This window comes from Pezoporus occidentalis, unplaced genomic scaffold (genome assembly GCF_034315485.1).
Source record: "Pezoporus occidentalis ecotype Australia unplaced genomic scaffold, CSIRO_AGI_Poc_V1 ctg178, whole genome shotgun sequence".
Classification (NCBI taxonomy): Eukaryota; Metazoa; Chordata; class Aves; order Psittaciformes; family Psittacidae; genus Pezoporus; species Pezoporus occidentalis.
The window spans coordinates 331,782-346,603 of record NW_026913618.1 but is presented as its reverse complement, the minus strand read 5'-3'; the positions used below and the strand labels follow the sequence as shown (position 1 = coordinate 346,603).

At 51.8% G+C, this 14,822-nt stretch overlaps 1 protein-coding gene across 1 annotated transcript in view; it reads left to right on the top strand.

Moving 5' to 3' along the window:
• Positions 1-268: 268 nt before the first annotated feature.
• The window catches only part of HS3ST4 (heparan sulfate-glucosamine 3-sulfotransferase 4), a 57,703-nt gene continuing 43,149 nt past the window's right edge, over positions 269-14,822 (top strand). The window contains exon 1 of the mRNA XM_062614714.1: positions 269-1,055. Within this exon, the coding sequence (XP_062470698.1) occupies positions 403-1,055 (653 nt within the window). The 5' untranslated portion in view covers positions 269-402. The remainder of the gene's footprint in view (positions 1,056-14,822) is intronic.

Below are 14,822 nucleotides of genomic sequence, written 5' to 3'. Positions count from 1 at the left end.
CGGTGTCGAACGGCAGCGGCGCTCGGCGGCCCCAGCGCGCTCCCCGCGCTCTCGGCGGCGGCGGGGGCGGGTCCTGCCCTCCCCTCCCCTTCCTCCCTCCCTCCTCTTCCTCCTCTCCCCGCGCCGGCAGCTCGCTCTCCCGCCTCGCACCCGGCACAAAGTTTAGCAGCAGGAACTCGGGCGGGAGCGGTGCGGAGCCGGCGGCACCGGAGCGCAGCCGCGCTGAGCCCAGGCCGCCCCGGTGCCCGGCGGGGGCCGGCGGCGACCGTGCCATGCGGGGCTCCCCCTCCCCACCGGCGGCGGCGGGGCGGGAGGGCAGCGGCGCCCCATGCGGCGGGGGCGGCCGGGCGGCGGCTGACACCATGTGCGCCCGGTGCCCGGGGCGAGGAGCGGGGAGTAGCCATGGCCCCCCCCGCCGCCCAGCCGGGGGTGCCGGGCGGGCGCGGCTCTAAGGTGCCCCCGGCGCGGAAGCTCCTCTGCATGTGCAGCCTCTCCCTCTGCCTCACCTACCTGTGCTACAGCCTCATGGGGGGCACCGGACCGGGCGCTCTGCGCTCCCCGGCCGCGCTCCCTGGCACGGCGACCCCGCGGTCCCCGGCCGCGCTCCCTGGCACGGCTCTCCCCGGGCCCCCGCGCTCCCCGGCCGGCTTCCTGGGAGGCTCCTTCGCTCCGGACCCCTCGGCGGCCCCGGCGCGGGCCGGCAACAGCAGCCAGGAGCGGGCGGCGGGGCCCTGGCCGCGGACGTCGCTGGCCCCCGGGGAGGTGATCACGGCGCAGAGCGGAGCCTTCGAGAGGGACCCGCAGGAGTCGAGCACCACGGACGAGGAGCTGAGCCGGGCTGGCAGCCCGGGGAGCCGCGGCGGCAGCAGCAGCAGCAGCAGCACCACGCCGGACTACGGGGAGAAGAGGCTGCCGCAAGCTCTCATCATCGGAGTGAAGAAGGGGGGGACGCGGGCGCTGCTGGAGGCCATCCGGGCGCACCCCGACGTGCGCGCTGTGGGCACCGAGCCCCACTTCTTCGACAGGAACTACGAGAAGGGGCTGGAGTGGTACAGGTGAGGGCGCGGGAGCTGCGGGGCCGCGCGGGGTGTCCGTGCGCAGGCGGTCCTGGGGGTGCAGTGCTCGGGGGATGCCCGGTTCTCCCCCAGGCTGGCCCCGGTGGGTGGCTGGCGATGGGGCCCGGGACTGGTGCGTGGGTCCGCGGGGACGCGGCGGGAGCGGAGCCGGGGCAGGCCGGGCTCTCGCGCGGACCCCTCGGCTGGTCGCGGTGTTGATTTGGAATGCGGCGTTCTCATGGGAGGGCAGAAAATGTGCGGAACACCCTCCTCTAAGTGCCGTGCCCGGAGAGCTCGGGCAGACCCTGGCAGTGCCGCTGCACTTGGTCTAAATGGGTCAGTGATAAATAATTACTGAAATAAACAAGATCGCGAGTGGCTCGGTGATGGATGGTCGGGGCTCCGAGTGCAGGAGGACGCCTGCCTTCATAGAAGCTGCAGGGCTCGCTTCACAAATGAGATTTACTCTTTTATTCAACAAGTTCCGCGTCAGAAAGTTTTTTTTTTTCCATTGACAAGATCTGATATTACCCGTGAAGAAGCCTCTACGTGTTCTTGTCTGACACAGGGCAATGTTTTAAGGGAATCTTCTGCTAAAAGCCCTGATTGTTAGAAAACAGCGGGCTGCAGTAATGAAGTGTTAAGTGCCTTGGCAGGTTTAGCAAATCAATGAACTCAGGGCTCGGGCTTCCTCTCTGGCTTTTAAAAACGCAGGGCATCCGTGGAACCTGCAACTTACCAGCAGTTTACGGTTAAAAGCAATCCATACTAGCTTCTTTGTAAGAAACAGTATATGGCTCGGCTGGTGAAGTTCTTTTTGCTGCACTTAGTGTGGTATTTGCTCTGAAATGAAGGGAAAATAAATAGAGGCAGCAAGTTAGTTACTGCTTGAATTATCTGGTCACTCTTTATCAAATAGACTACGCAGTCTTCATGTCAATGGCATTTAAATGTGAGGAACTCCAGGCAATTTTCTGTGGCAGTTGTGGAAGCAAAGTCTTCATAACGCTTATTTGCTCTAGCATCTGCTAGACTGTGTTGAAATGCTGAGGGATTTTTTGGGGGGGATTTCATCAGCAGACATCAGCCCTGAGAGTGTGTTTGTCTCCAGGAGTGTGCTCAGTGTGGTGTACCAGCATGGGGAAGGAATAAAGGACTGACTGTGCTGCTTGTTTTTATATATATCATTTCAGACACAGTATCTTATTTCACTGAATTTTCTTGCAGGAAAGGTTTGCCTTGAAAAATAAGTCTTAGAAACTTGCTGGAACAGGCTAGAAAGTAGCATATAAAAGGTTTGGGTTTATTCAAAATAGGCAGAAGATCAAGCACTGAGTATGGCAAGTAGCTGCCTTTTCATCTTCTAAGTCATGCTACAAGGAAAGGGCTGGAGAGTGGGTGTAACTCCTCTCGTGGAGTGAAAGGCACACAGAGGTTTTCCTTCGCAGATGCATTGTGAAATCTTTCCTCCCTGCAGCAGCAGCTCTGGGGTTTGTTCAGCTCATTTCCAGTATGGGCGCTGTGCTGTGCTGCTGGAGGGGCTGGGTCAGGGCTGGTCTGCGAGGATCCAGGGCACAAGAGGCTGGGGTGGATTCTCTGGCTGTGTATATTGACTGTATAGGCTGTATGATAGATTACGCTGCTGTGTATCTGCTGTTTTGCCTTGAGGATGTTCCCCGGTTGTTTCACCTGAAGCCATCTCCACACCGGCCCAACCCCAGCAGTGTTTTCCTCTCTCCTTGCACATGTCTGTCAGCCTCCCTGGGAAGTAACCAGGTCACCCTGCGCTGGTGGCTGCACCTCGGTGAGCGACAGGTTTCCCCCAGAGCCACACCGGGACCGGGCTGTTGCCCTGGCGCAGGAGGCGAGTGCGCTTGGTGCTGTACGTATACGATGGAGGGGGAAGGTGGCCATCCCCACTGGCTGCTCTTCCTTCCTGCCCTTCTGGAGCTCACCTGATTGAGCTCACCCAAGGCGGCTGCTTCCAGCTGCAGCCCAGGACTGGTAATTGGAGATGTTTCCTATCCACAAAAATACCGATTTTCTTTAAGCAAAGAAGCAACTCTTGACGTGTTTATACCAGCATCTCCTTACAGCCACCTCTACTGCTTGTTTATGTTTTGCATATAACACTTCTCTGTACGCCTTATAAACTGTTAGCTTTTAATGCTGTCAGGTTTTCCCTTATGTAGCAAAATAAGGGAAGAGCAGGCCCTTGGAGTTCCTCGTTTTGTCATTCAGTCCTGAGGATGTCTTCTGCTCCGGCAGAGCCGTAGGGAAGAGAAACAGTTTTCCCAGCTTGGTTTCTCTGACTGTAAAATGAAGACAGCACCCAAACACTACCATGTCCTCTCATGTGTCCCATGCTGTGTGCTGTGGGTTTGCTGTCTTGGGACAGTCAGCTATGAGCCCAGTGCCTGGGTCTGTGTGGGGACAGTAGTCAGAGGCTGAAGTTGTGGTGCAAGCAGAGCCCCAGTGCCAGCTCCCCACAGCCTGTGCTGCTTTCCCAGTATCCTTTAGGGAAAGCTGTGCTCTGGCTCTGCAGTCAGGGTTTATGTGGGAATTAGCTACCTGAGGTCTTCCTGCACATGTATTTATGCGCAGTGGGTCGAAGGCTTGTTTCAGTCGGTTGGTGTTGTGCTTCCAGAATCATTTGTGTAATTGTAATTTGTGATTCTGCACATCCTGGTGTTGGGCTGTCTGAAGGACAAGTGCAATGATGCCGCTTGCCTTAAACTGCACTTAATACCCCCGTGTACATTAACTCTTGTTGATAAATTTCCTAGCGTGTCTATTTAATGCAGAATGTAAGCTGACTGCTGTTAAGCAGTGTGCTAAAGGCTGAGTGGGAAGAGACTTTTAACCTTTCCTTCTGTTAGCAGACTGGCGATGCTTCTCTCTGGTGTGTTACTGGCATAGCTTCATCGCTCTCTCAAGTTGGGGACATGGCTACCTAGCAGTAAATGTTATCTTTGATGATGAACTTTGCTGACTTCATCCCTTTCACTGTGCCAGGATGTGGTCCCACTGTGGATGAAGGTTGTGGCCAGGGGCCGGTACTGCCTTCCCTTTGGAAGTTGCTGGCTGCTCTTTCACCTGCTGGTTCCTTCTAAACCATGGGACACACGGTCCTTCCCTGCAGGAACTGTTGCTGATTTCCAGGCAGTGCCTGAGCACCCTCCTTCTCCCTCTTGTGCCCAGGGCAGCTCTTGGTGCCCACCTACCCCAGGCATGGGGTGACCCTCACATGCAGCAGGGCTGGACCAGAGCCTTTTGCACAGGGATATGCTCTCTCCAGTGTGATGCTCGTGCCTCAGTGGGCCTGTCCCACGCTGTGAACTCTGCCCCGAGCTGTTCTGCAGTTGGAAATGAATTGAGAGCCTTTCTGAGCAGAATGATGGGGGGACTTTGAGGCCTCTGAGCACGGAAGGAGTTAAGTTTGTATCTGTGAATATGAAAAGTGGTCGGTGCTTCAGACCTCAGGCTTCGGCATCTCGGAGCTCTCTGAGCTGAATAGAATAGCTCAATGCTCCAAGTCCACTGCTCCCACCACAGGCTCAGCACCCTGTGGTGGTTCAGTGCTGCCCACACTTTCAAGGTTTTTTTGCCATCCTGTGGTTAGCAGAAAACTGGAGATTTGTAACAGTATTTTGAAAACAAATTTGCGGTTTTAACAAAAACATAATCCACACAATGAAAAGAGAGCAACTGCTAGCGGTGGACTGAAATTGTGGAGCTCTAAAGCTCACTGATTTGAGGATTATTCCAAATAATCAGGAGTTCAATTCTACGTGTACCTGCACACTGCTTTACTCCTTGTTTCCCTGTCGGTGGAGCCTTCACAGAGAAGCTGCAGCAATGTCTGTAATGAGACCTCTTGCTCTGCCCTAGGCCTCCGTGTGTTAAGCACTTACACAGGGGCATAGCTTTCTGCGTGGCGCAGCCCCATCGCAGGCGCTGCAGGAGCAGTCACCATGACAGGCAATGAAGTGGTTTGCATGTCTAACGCTGTTTTTGCCGCCTGTCTGGGTTTTTTGGAGCGCTCTCGCCAACCGTCAGGCCTGCGCGTTGTGCTGTGAGCTGCTGCCCTCATACAAATCATGGATAACACCATGACAGGGAGCTCTTCTCCTGCTGGCAAACACGTGCTCTCGAGCCAGAGGTTCCAAGGAGCAGCTGTGGCTGCGGAGCCAGTGCTCACACTTGTATCCCTGTGGGCACTATCGCCTGTGTTGGGAAGCGTCTGTCACACGCTGCTGCGATGAGCTCAGCTCCTGCACTGCCCTGGGGGCTGCGTGGTGGGACTGTCCCTGTGCACCGAGGCTGATCCTCCTCATGGCTATTGCTGTGTCTGAGGAGTGTGATGAGACCCCCCTGCAGCATCCCTTAACAGCTGTTGGACAGCAATAGCTTGGGGCCGGTTCAGCTGCGGTCCCACACGGTGTGACCCTCGCTGTGAGCAGTAATTGTGTGGCTGGGTAGTGCCTGTGCCTCTGATCTGCTCGGGGTATTCAGAAAATCAAACCCCTTCCATCGTGCTGTGAGGCTGTGCTGATGGGCACTACAGAACACCTGCAGCGGATGGATAGATCAGTGCTTGCTGCTAATGAGTGGCACCACTGCCGAAGGCTGGAAACTGCTGTATTTCTCTGCAAAAGTCCTTCCCAGAGTACAGTGCCCTCTGCACTCTGGTAACTTAGGGAAAGTGTATTGATTTTTTTTTTTTTTTTCCTGGGACCTGCTGTGAGTTGGCTTTTGCTGAAATGTAGTGACTCAGCTGCCCTCTCTCCTCTGGATCTAATGCATCAGGATTAATCTGGGTTGAAGACTGTACAAGACTGTACAGCTCTTTCAATACCTTGTCCCCTTGTGCCTGTCCTAAACCTTTAAGTCTGGGTTAGATCCCACGTGTGTGCTGGTTTTCCTAGCCCAAGTCTTCCATGACTTGGAAGCGCACACGCACACACCTACAGCACTGGCCTCCCGCTGGTGCTGAGGTCTGGCTCCCAGTGAGGCTGGTGCAGGGTTGGGGCTCACCTGGGTCCTGGGCTGGAGGCTGTGGCAGGGGCCAAGGTCTTGCCCGGGCACTCTCTGTGTCCTACCCATCTGAGGGCTGAAGAGAGGTCAGTCCAGCATCAGGCATGGATTTTCTTCCACATCCAGAGCTAAAGGAGTGAATTCACCGAGTGCCAGAGCTGGGGGCCTCCTGGCCCTGTGTGCTGAGCTGCTGAAGCCCACCCTGCTCTCTGATGGGCAGCACACTTCTCCCAGCCTTTCTGCTCGGTTTCAGCTCGGGGGATGGATGGGCTGCAGGAGTGATTCAGGCCTGTTTGCGGTGTTTTTTCACCTGATGATGGTTACCCGCAGGCTACTTGACTGTAGCCATGGGAATGGCAGCTCCTCGCAGCACCCGCAGCCCCTCCATGCTGTGCCTGCTCTTCTTGCAAAGAGAGTGAGAAGCGCAAGGGGCCAGAGCGCCTGCAGGGCTGCTCACTGCTTCCACTGCTGTGTAAACCACTTGCAGCTGAGTGTGTAGTGTGGGGGGAGGCAGCGCGGGTGGGGGACTCCGTGGCCATGTCCCACCACTGCAGCCCCTGGGTCCTGCCCTGCTGTGATCAACAGGGTTATGAACCCAGGGCTCAGAAACCAGCCATGGGATGTAGAGATGCTCTCAGAGCATCCTTGGAGCATGTAGGGAGCTGCCATAAGGCTTGAAATGCTCCAACTGTTGCACTGTGTTTTCAAGAATGTTTTCTGTGAGATTTTGCTCAATAATCCCCTAAACAGACACTGCAGTGCTTTGCTATTAATGGCTTAAGTGTTACTTGTAGTGTTACAGTTTGTGAGCTTCGCTCCGTGTGTGAGTGCAGCATCCCTCAAGCATGTAAATGCTACAGAAATCCCGAAATAGGCCTGAGGAAAAACAGCCCCCTTGGAAAAGAGGAAGGCAAAGAGTCGGTTTGTTGTGTTCATGGGTTTAACTGGCGAGCCTGACCCTGCTTGCTTCCTAATTTAGTGAGGCTCGTTCTGCTCTGCTCAAAGCCCAGACTAGCAAAGGAGGTGCAACAGGTTCTCAAAGGAAGTTATGGACAAAGGCTTTTGATTTTCAAAGTGAAAATTCCAGTACAAATTGGTGACACTGTGTATCGAGAGAGGTCAGAGCCTTTTGCTTTTCATGGCTTTCTCTTGACTCTTGTTGTCATGGGGACTTCTTTTCCCCGACTCTTTCTATCATGCACTTCAGCAGAAATTTTATTGCTTTGGGGGCTGGAGAGGCTCATGTGGGACATTTCTCACTGCTCATGGTGCAATACACACAGGTAATTTCTTTCAAATGATTTTTGCTTGAAGTGGTTTCAATGAATTGCAAAGGGTGCGAGTATGAATGGATGGCTGCCTGTTTGTACTGGGCTCCGGTGAGGAACATGAACTGTCAAACTTTCCAGAGCATGAAGTGTGGATATTATCATCTCACTGTGGTATGTATGTAGGCAGCAGTCCATTTTATCCTGTTTATTCACTTTTTAAAGTAGCACTTAGGGTTTGAGGTAGTTTACATTGGTGTTCCTCCCTTTTAAAAAGTTAAAAAGAAAATCCTAAGTTATAGGAGTCTTTTCGAAGCAGTGATTTCTTGCTGTGATTGAGAAAAGGCACAGGCATCTCTGTGGGAGCAGCTTCTCACACCTCTGCTGCACAGGTAACAGGGCTTTGAGTTGCTTCAGGGGATACCAGTGCATGGTCAGAGTCCTGTCCCCTCCAACCAGAGGTGAGCATCCCCCAGAGCCCCATGTGTTCAAGGCCAGGTTGGACACAGGGGCTTGGAGCAAGCTGCTCTAGTGGAAGGTGTCCCTGCCCGTGGCAGGGGTTGGAGCTGGAGGAGCTTTGAGGTCCCTTCCAACCCAAGACACTCCGTGGTTCTGTGCCAGGGGCCTCCTTCCCACACAGTCCCTGCCTGGCCCTCTGTTTGCTCATTCAGGCAGCTGCTGTTTCCAAGCCGAAGGGGGGTGTTTAAAAGCCAGTGGTTTGAAAGATGTGGAAAGGATTCATATTTGGGGGGGGGGGGGGGAAGGAAGAAAAAATAAACCAAAACAACCTCAAAAGCCCTCCACCGTGTTTTTCAGATCTCCCATTTGCATCCCCAGAGTCAACACACCAATTTAGTAAATGTTGCAAGGCACACAATTTTCCCCCTTGTCATATTATACATCCAAGCATCAAGGATGGATCATAAACTTGCTCTTTATGGCTTTAACATTTCAATTGCTAGTCACATTTTATGTAAATGAAGGTATTTACCTTGACAAGCTCTCCTGTGAAGTACAGTACTTCTTTAAAGAATTTATTTGGCAACATAAACAGGCCAAATACTGAGGGTGGATGCAAAATTCACAATTGATTTTTACAGCTGAATAATGCAGGGTCCTCCCAAAATGTGCCCGGGATTGTCTGCTCCAATCTTGTCAGTGCCTTGGAGAAACTGAGGCAGCAGGACCGGGGGAATGGAAATAGAGCAGCAAAGGAATGTCAGTTATAGGCACAGACCTACTAAATGGAACTGGCTTTGGGTAAAAATAACTCCAGCTGCCAGACTTTATTTTGTATTACTGAGATTGCTGTAACACATTTCAAGCCAAAATCTGATTTCCATTCCCTCCAGAGCCAGGCTGGAGAGGATGTGGCCCCCTCCTTTAGTAGCAGGTAATCATTTTGGATCTGAACAGAGCAACCTTGCTCTGGGAGCCTGAATTTGCAGCTCTCCTTTGTTTTAGAGCATATTTCCTTTCATCTAGCATTGAGATGGGCACAGTAATATAATACACTTTCTATTAGTCTTCATATGCATCTGCAAATAACTTTATTTCAGCCTCAGCTCTGCCCTTTCTGTATTTGTTCTTGATGGACATTGATATCATTAAGCTGAGCAGTGAGTGTGCTCATGGAAAGCCAGCATCAGGGCTGTGCTCAGTTCACATTTGGATTCTGCTGCCAACACAAGCTGCTATGGCCCAGCCAGGGCACAGACAAAGCCACCCAACCTGTGTGAGGCCAACTGCGAGGGGCACCAGCCACAGAGGCTTTGGGGCTCCCCGGCTGTCCCCCCCCCCGCCAATCCCCATGGCTCCCAAAGGGTTTCCTTGCTCATCTGTGGGTGTGAGGAGCTGCACCCCTTGGGCAGGTCATTAACTGGGTATTACTGGGCTCCAGGCCTGTTTATTGCATCCAGAGCGCTGACTTGTGAAATCCTGGTGGCAGCCCATGGATGCTGGAGTCCTTGCTGCTGGAGGGCTCTAATTGGCCTTCAGTCCATCCCTGCTTTGTCTGTCCCCTGGGGAGCACCAGCACTGATCCTACTGCTGCTCACCTGCACTGTCAGCACTCTCACCTCTGATCTCATTTATGGGCTGTTTATTTGAACTGTGTTAATCCAAAACCACCAACCACCACCCCTGCTGCTCCGTGGGGCCAGGGGACAGCACCAGGGGGTATGGGAGGTACCCCAGGAACAGCCTCTGCCTCTTTTACCTGAGCTGCTAAAATCATCCAGGAAGGCAAATAGCTGCAGCCCAGAGCTCAAGAGGTTCCAGAGGAGCAGGATGGGGTGATGGGGAGGTGTGATATCTGGTGTGGAGGGAGGTGTAAGTGTGGTGGTTGGGGCTGGATGTGACTTGTGCCATGGGCAGGAGGGGATTAAACTTGCCTAGCAGTGGGCAGGAGCTCTTGGCAGGCATTCTTGCTTGCCACTCTTCACTAACAGCTACCCAAGATAGATTAACCGTCTGGCCAAAAGAGAGCGATCCAAGCTAGCCAGGCATCTGCTGCGATTGCTGGTATGACCATGCGCATGTGTCCCCGGGGAGCTGTCGGGGTCCGATTAGGAGAAAACCCCAGTGTCGGACCCTGTTCCAGTTTGTGATCCAAGAGTGAAATTTAGATACAAATGAGGTCAAGTACCGGAATTGACTGGTAAGTTTATAACAAATTACAGAAAGACAGTTATTATAAAAAAGGGAAATTATTGTCATAAAGGGGGCAGTGATAGGACAGGTTGGAAAAAAAAAGGTAGAAAATGAAGCAAGGATTCTCCCAGGGAACTGACACTGGAGTTTTAACTCGACTCCTCCCATCCATCTCAGTCAAAAGACAGGTGGAATTCCATCTCAGCTTCTCAGACCAGTCTTTGAGACGATGGACACTGGAGCCTGATTTCAGATCAGTCTTGCACAGGAGCTGGGCCTGATGGGACAGACAGTGGAGGCTGAGGGGAGCCCTGGCACCGTGAGCAGGGCCCCCAGACCTCCCTCGTGAGGGGCAGAGAGCCTGGTCCCCACTGAGAGGGGGCTCTGGTCTTTTCTCGCATCTGCTGCTTGGGAAGCTCTTCTGCTTGTGCCTCGGCATGGGAGGGAGGCTGCCGAGGCTGCTGCACATGCCTGGATCAGAACAATAACGGTTCCTTACTCGGCTCAAAATCCTCCAGAAACCCCCCAAAAGAAATCAAAGCACTCTGGAAGAATGCCCGAGGCAATAACTTCATTGGTAAACTAAAGCACTGAGAATGTCTTAGACCCAGCAAATCATAATGCAATTTCCTATGCAAAAAGGGTTTATCTCTATCTAAATATTATTCTGCATCGTTACTCATTGTAGGGAAGCTATTGCTCTCCTAGGTTAACTGATTGAACTTTGGAAATAAAGCTGCAAGCTTATCATACAGACGAGAGCTTGACTTTTATTGCTCCTAAATTGTAGTGATATTGTTAGATGTGAGTAAATGTATACTCCATTAGAAAATATTAAAGTTTGATACTACTTTAGAATTAAGAAGATTAAAAGAAACATTTCTGCAGTCTAGCCCACCATGAAATTGGAAATCTATTTGGTATGTAAAACGTGTAATACAAATAGCCTAACAATTAATGGCAAAAGAAGAGCTGGTATGGATTTAAAGCTCAAACTACCCTGGAGTTCTTGAGGCTGGAGTGGCAGCAGGGGAAATGTGTTATCAGATCATAACAGGCTTTTTCAGCTAGAGCCATTACTGGTGAAGTTACACCAAAGCGTTTTACTCTTACCCTGCTCCCACATAACTCTCTGAAGCGCTCTCTTCTTGGAATGGGGCTGTCTCTGTGGAAGCCCATCCACGTCTCCGCCATGGACTGGTTCATCTGGAGAACCCGAACAGAAATTCCTCAGCCATTTTTTGCTGTAGGCAATGGCGCGAAAGTGCCTTCCCTTTGCCGGCGTGTGCAAGGAGCTTGTTTATTAATGCTTGAGTTCAAAGCTGCTGACTGCAGTCGGGGTAATGCATTCAGGAGCCGGGTCCCCGCCGTGGATGCGGAGCCTTCAGCCTCTCGGCCGCATCCCTCCCAGGCAGCCGCTCCCCGGCGCCGCTCCCCCCGTGCTCCCTATTAACTTCTGCTAATGCGGGAGCGCAGTGAGGCGGAGGAGAGCCTCAAGCCCCTTGCTGTGCCCAGAGGGTGAGGATGTGGGATGCTGGTGCTGGGGCTCTGCAGAGAGCTGGATTTCACCTTGCATCCTCCTGTGAGCCCAGGGGTTGCTGAGCCCCGAGTTGCCCTAATGTGGGGCGTGCAGCGCTCCACGGCAGCACGGGTGGGGGGACCTGAGACCAGAGTTGGGTTTTTCTATGGGAAAGAAGTAGATTACAGTACCACAGGCTGTTTGTGGTTCCTTTGGGATGCAGATTCAGGGCCTGCAGTTGTGGTGGTGCCGCCGAATGAATGTTGTGTGAACCTTCAGAGTATAAATTGCATTTCTAATCCAGTTTTTCTCCCAGAGAACCCCCTTGCACCTCATGTAATTTTGTATGTTGGTCCTCTGTGCTTAAACGTACAGTGCAGAATATGTAACTCCTTCATTAACAGGAGTTATGTCCTTGGTGTTTCTTGCTGGATGACTTAGTATTGTAATGAAGAACATGAATGCTGTCTTAATTAAAATGCAGCCTCCTACATGAATATATATGTTGCTGCTGAAAGTTAAGGTTCACTGGAAACTGAGTTTAAAAGCTTGTGGCGGATTTAACTGGCAGCATGTGCAATGGGAAGTGATGGGATTTGGAGCGCCCCAGCTCTGCAACCCAGCCATGCAGGACTGTGCTCACAGGGACGGGGATCTCAGCTGCCTTCACAGCCTGATCCTGCAGGGGCTGCCTGTCCCTGACTGGCAGCAGAACTGTCCTGGGGTGCCCGCTGCCCTTGAATGTGGCTCTGCAGGGCTGTTGCCCACCCGCTGGCAGGACACAGGCAGGATGCAGGCAGTGTCAGCACCGTGCCATGACCATCCTTGTCCTGTGCTGAGTTGTGGCTGGGAATTGCCCCAGCTACAGCGCTCACTCCGGGCTGGTTTGTTTGACCAGGGAGATGCAAAGCAGCTTTAATGAACCAGAGAATTTGTTTCATAATATCGCTTAAAAAATATATATTGTAAATGCAAACACTGCCAGCTCCTGCGAGAACACGGTGCATGCATCGCCGTAGGCAGTATTATCAGTTATGAAGATATTTTGCATTCAAGGATTTGCAGTTTCTGGGCCCATGAATATTCAGGCTCCAGTTTGCCCTTTCTGTCTGCGCACTGCACCGATCCCTTCCTTTCCTCACTCCTTTATTTTTTTTCCAGTGGATTCAATTTAGTTCTATTTGCTGGTTTAGCAATAAAACAATTCCCTCTGTGGTATTAAAATGAGTTTCTTTCATTATTTCATTTGGCTTCTTGCTGTATGTTGAAGGAAGGCGAGGGGACTCTGCTCATCCTCTGCCCTGCTTCGCAGGGGCAGGCTGCCAAGGCAGGCTGGACATGGAATGTACTTGGGGCAGCATTAAGCATTAATGAAGGGCACTTGCTAGTGCAGAGGTGCAGGATCCTCACTGACAGAGCTGTTCTCAGAGCCACAGGTAGAATTTGACTGATCCTAAAGACTTCCAATAGGACTTTGTCACCCGACTCACTGTGAGCTGGCCTTGAACGTGCCAAGCTTCTGAAGAGGTTCAAGGAGTTGGGTTGGATCGGTGCAGAGCCTTTGCATCAGCTGTTGGTAATGAAATGCAGAGGCTGAGCATTGAGAGTACTGGGTTTAGCTGAGGCACAAGTTAATCTGGAAATACCAATGTAAACCCAGCAGATCAGCTCATGGAAACGGCGTGGGCAGTGCCTGGTGTGTGGCATCGGGCTGGAGCTGGTCAAAGGTCCTGGTCCCAATTTCTCCCAAAGCAAAGCCCAGCGTGGCGTAAGAAAAGCAGGCAGGCATCGTGAGAGCCGAATAACAGTGATTATGTGGGCAGGGTGTACAAATAATTACACGTAACGCCAGAGCCCTCTCCTCAGTCTGCTCTTGGAGTGCCCTTTCGGGGGGGTTGAGATGGCGTCAGGTAGCCGTGTACTGCTAACAGACCCATAAATCATTCTTGTTTCACACTGTGCTAAACACAAACCATATTAGTTACAACACTGAAGAGCATCTACATAGAGAGAAGAGAAAGGCAAGGTAGAAGGAGGAAACTGGATTTAAACCTCATTGCTTTTCTGTGTATGTTTGGCTGGGACAGAGTGCACGCAGCATGGGCAGAGGTGGGAGCCTCAAAAGGCCGACACGGGTGTTAAGGGTGGATGAGAGGAGACGTGGCTTTGTGAATTCAAATTGTGTGTGTATGGGGGGTTAAATTACGTTTCCTCCTCTCTCTGTGTCTGGGGAAGGTTAAAACACTTGTGCTGGTTCCAATTCCCTTTTCATTACGAGATTAAATCTAGACCCAAAAGAGAATTTCCAGGCTGGCAGAGTGGCTGCGACTCCCCGGGGCTGACAAGCGCCTGAGCTTCGGGAGGAAGAGGTTTGAGCTTTTCCTCTTCCCATGACATAGACCCGAGTCCTGCTGCCGTGGGTCACCCACTGCCTCCATAAAATCTGGGATGGGATGGGTGCCCGCTGGTCCCGGCCCAGGAAACCCTTCACCAGGGGAATCAGTCAGTAACAGCGAGCTTCAGTGGGACAGAGTGAAGGAGCTTAAACAGGAAATATGTCTGTCTGGCATGGAAGACCATTTTAAAAGGAAGAAAAATTAGAGTGTACAGGAGGGTAAGTAGGATGGCAAAGTCAAGCAATTAATCACACTGGTTGTAACTTGGAAAGGAAATAAACGTGATAAAAGGATTTGTCTGAGTGGATTACAGACAAATTAGAAAAAAAGGAGGGGTCATCATGGACTTGGGAATTGTGCTCCTCAGAAATCTTCAATCATCCTCACAATCAATTCTGCGTTTCCTTAATAGCGGTGTGAGACACAGCTCGCTCCGCATTGTCCTAGATTAACCGCTAACTGCAGCCCATACATTAAATGAGGTATTGAATATTTGTCTCTCAACAATACACTTGGAAATTGTTTATTTCCCTACCAGGCCATCTGCAGTGCATCTGGGTACTGTAACTTAACAGTGCAGTGCATCTGGGTGCTGTAACCTAACAGTGCAGTGCAGACAGGCAGTACCTGCACTTGACACCCTTCACTGGCATCCAGGACAAGTGATCACAGGAGCTGCTTTCTCCTAAACTGATTGTTTGTTTCTGGAGACAATTACACCGAGTTTATTATACATTGTATGTTTCTCTGCAACAAACAATCCGCTTTATGGGTTTTCCTAGTAAAATACCAAGTCGCCATGCTCACTAATATGATTCAATTGTATTGTGTTATCTGACCTTTAAGGAACTTGCAATCTATAATAACATGGTTCTACAGCCAATGCACTAGTAAA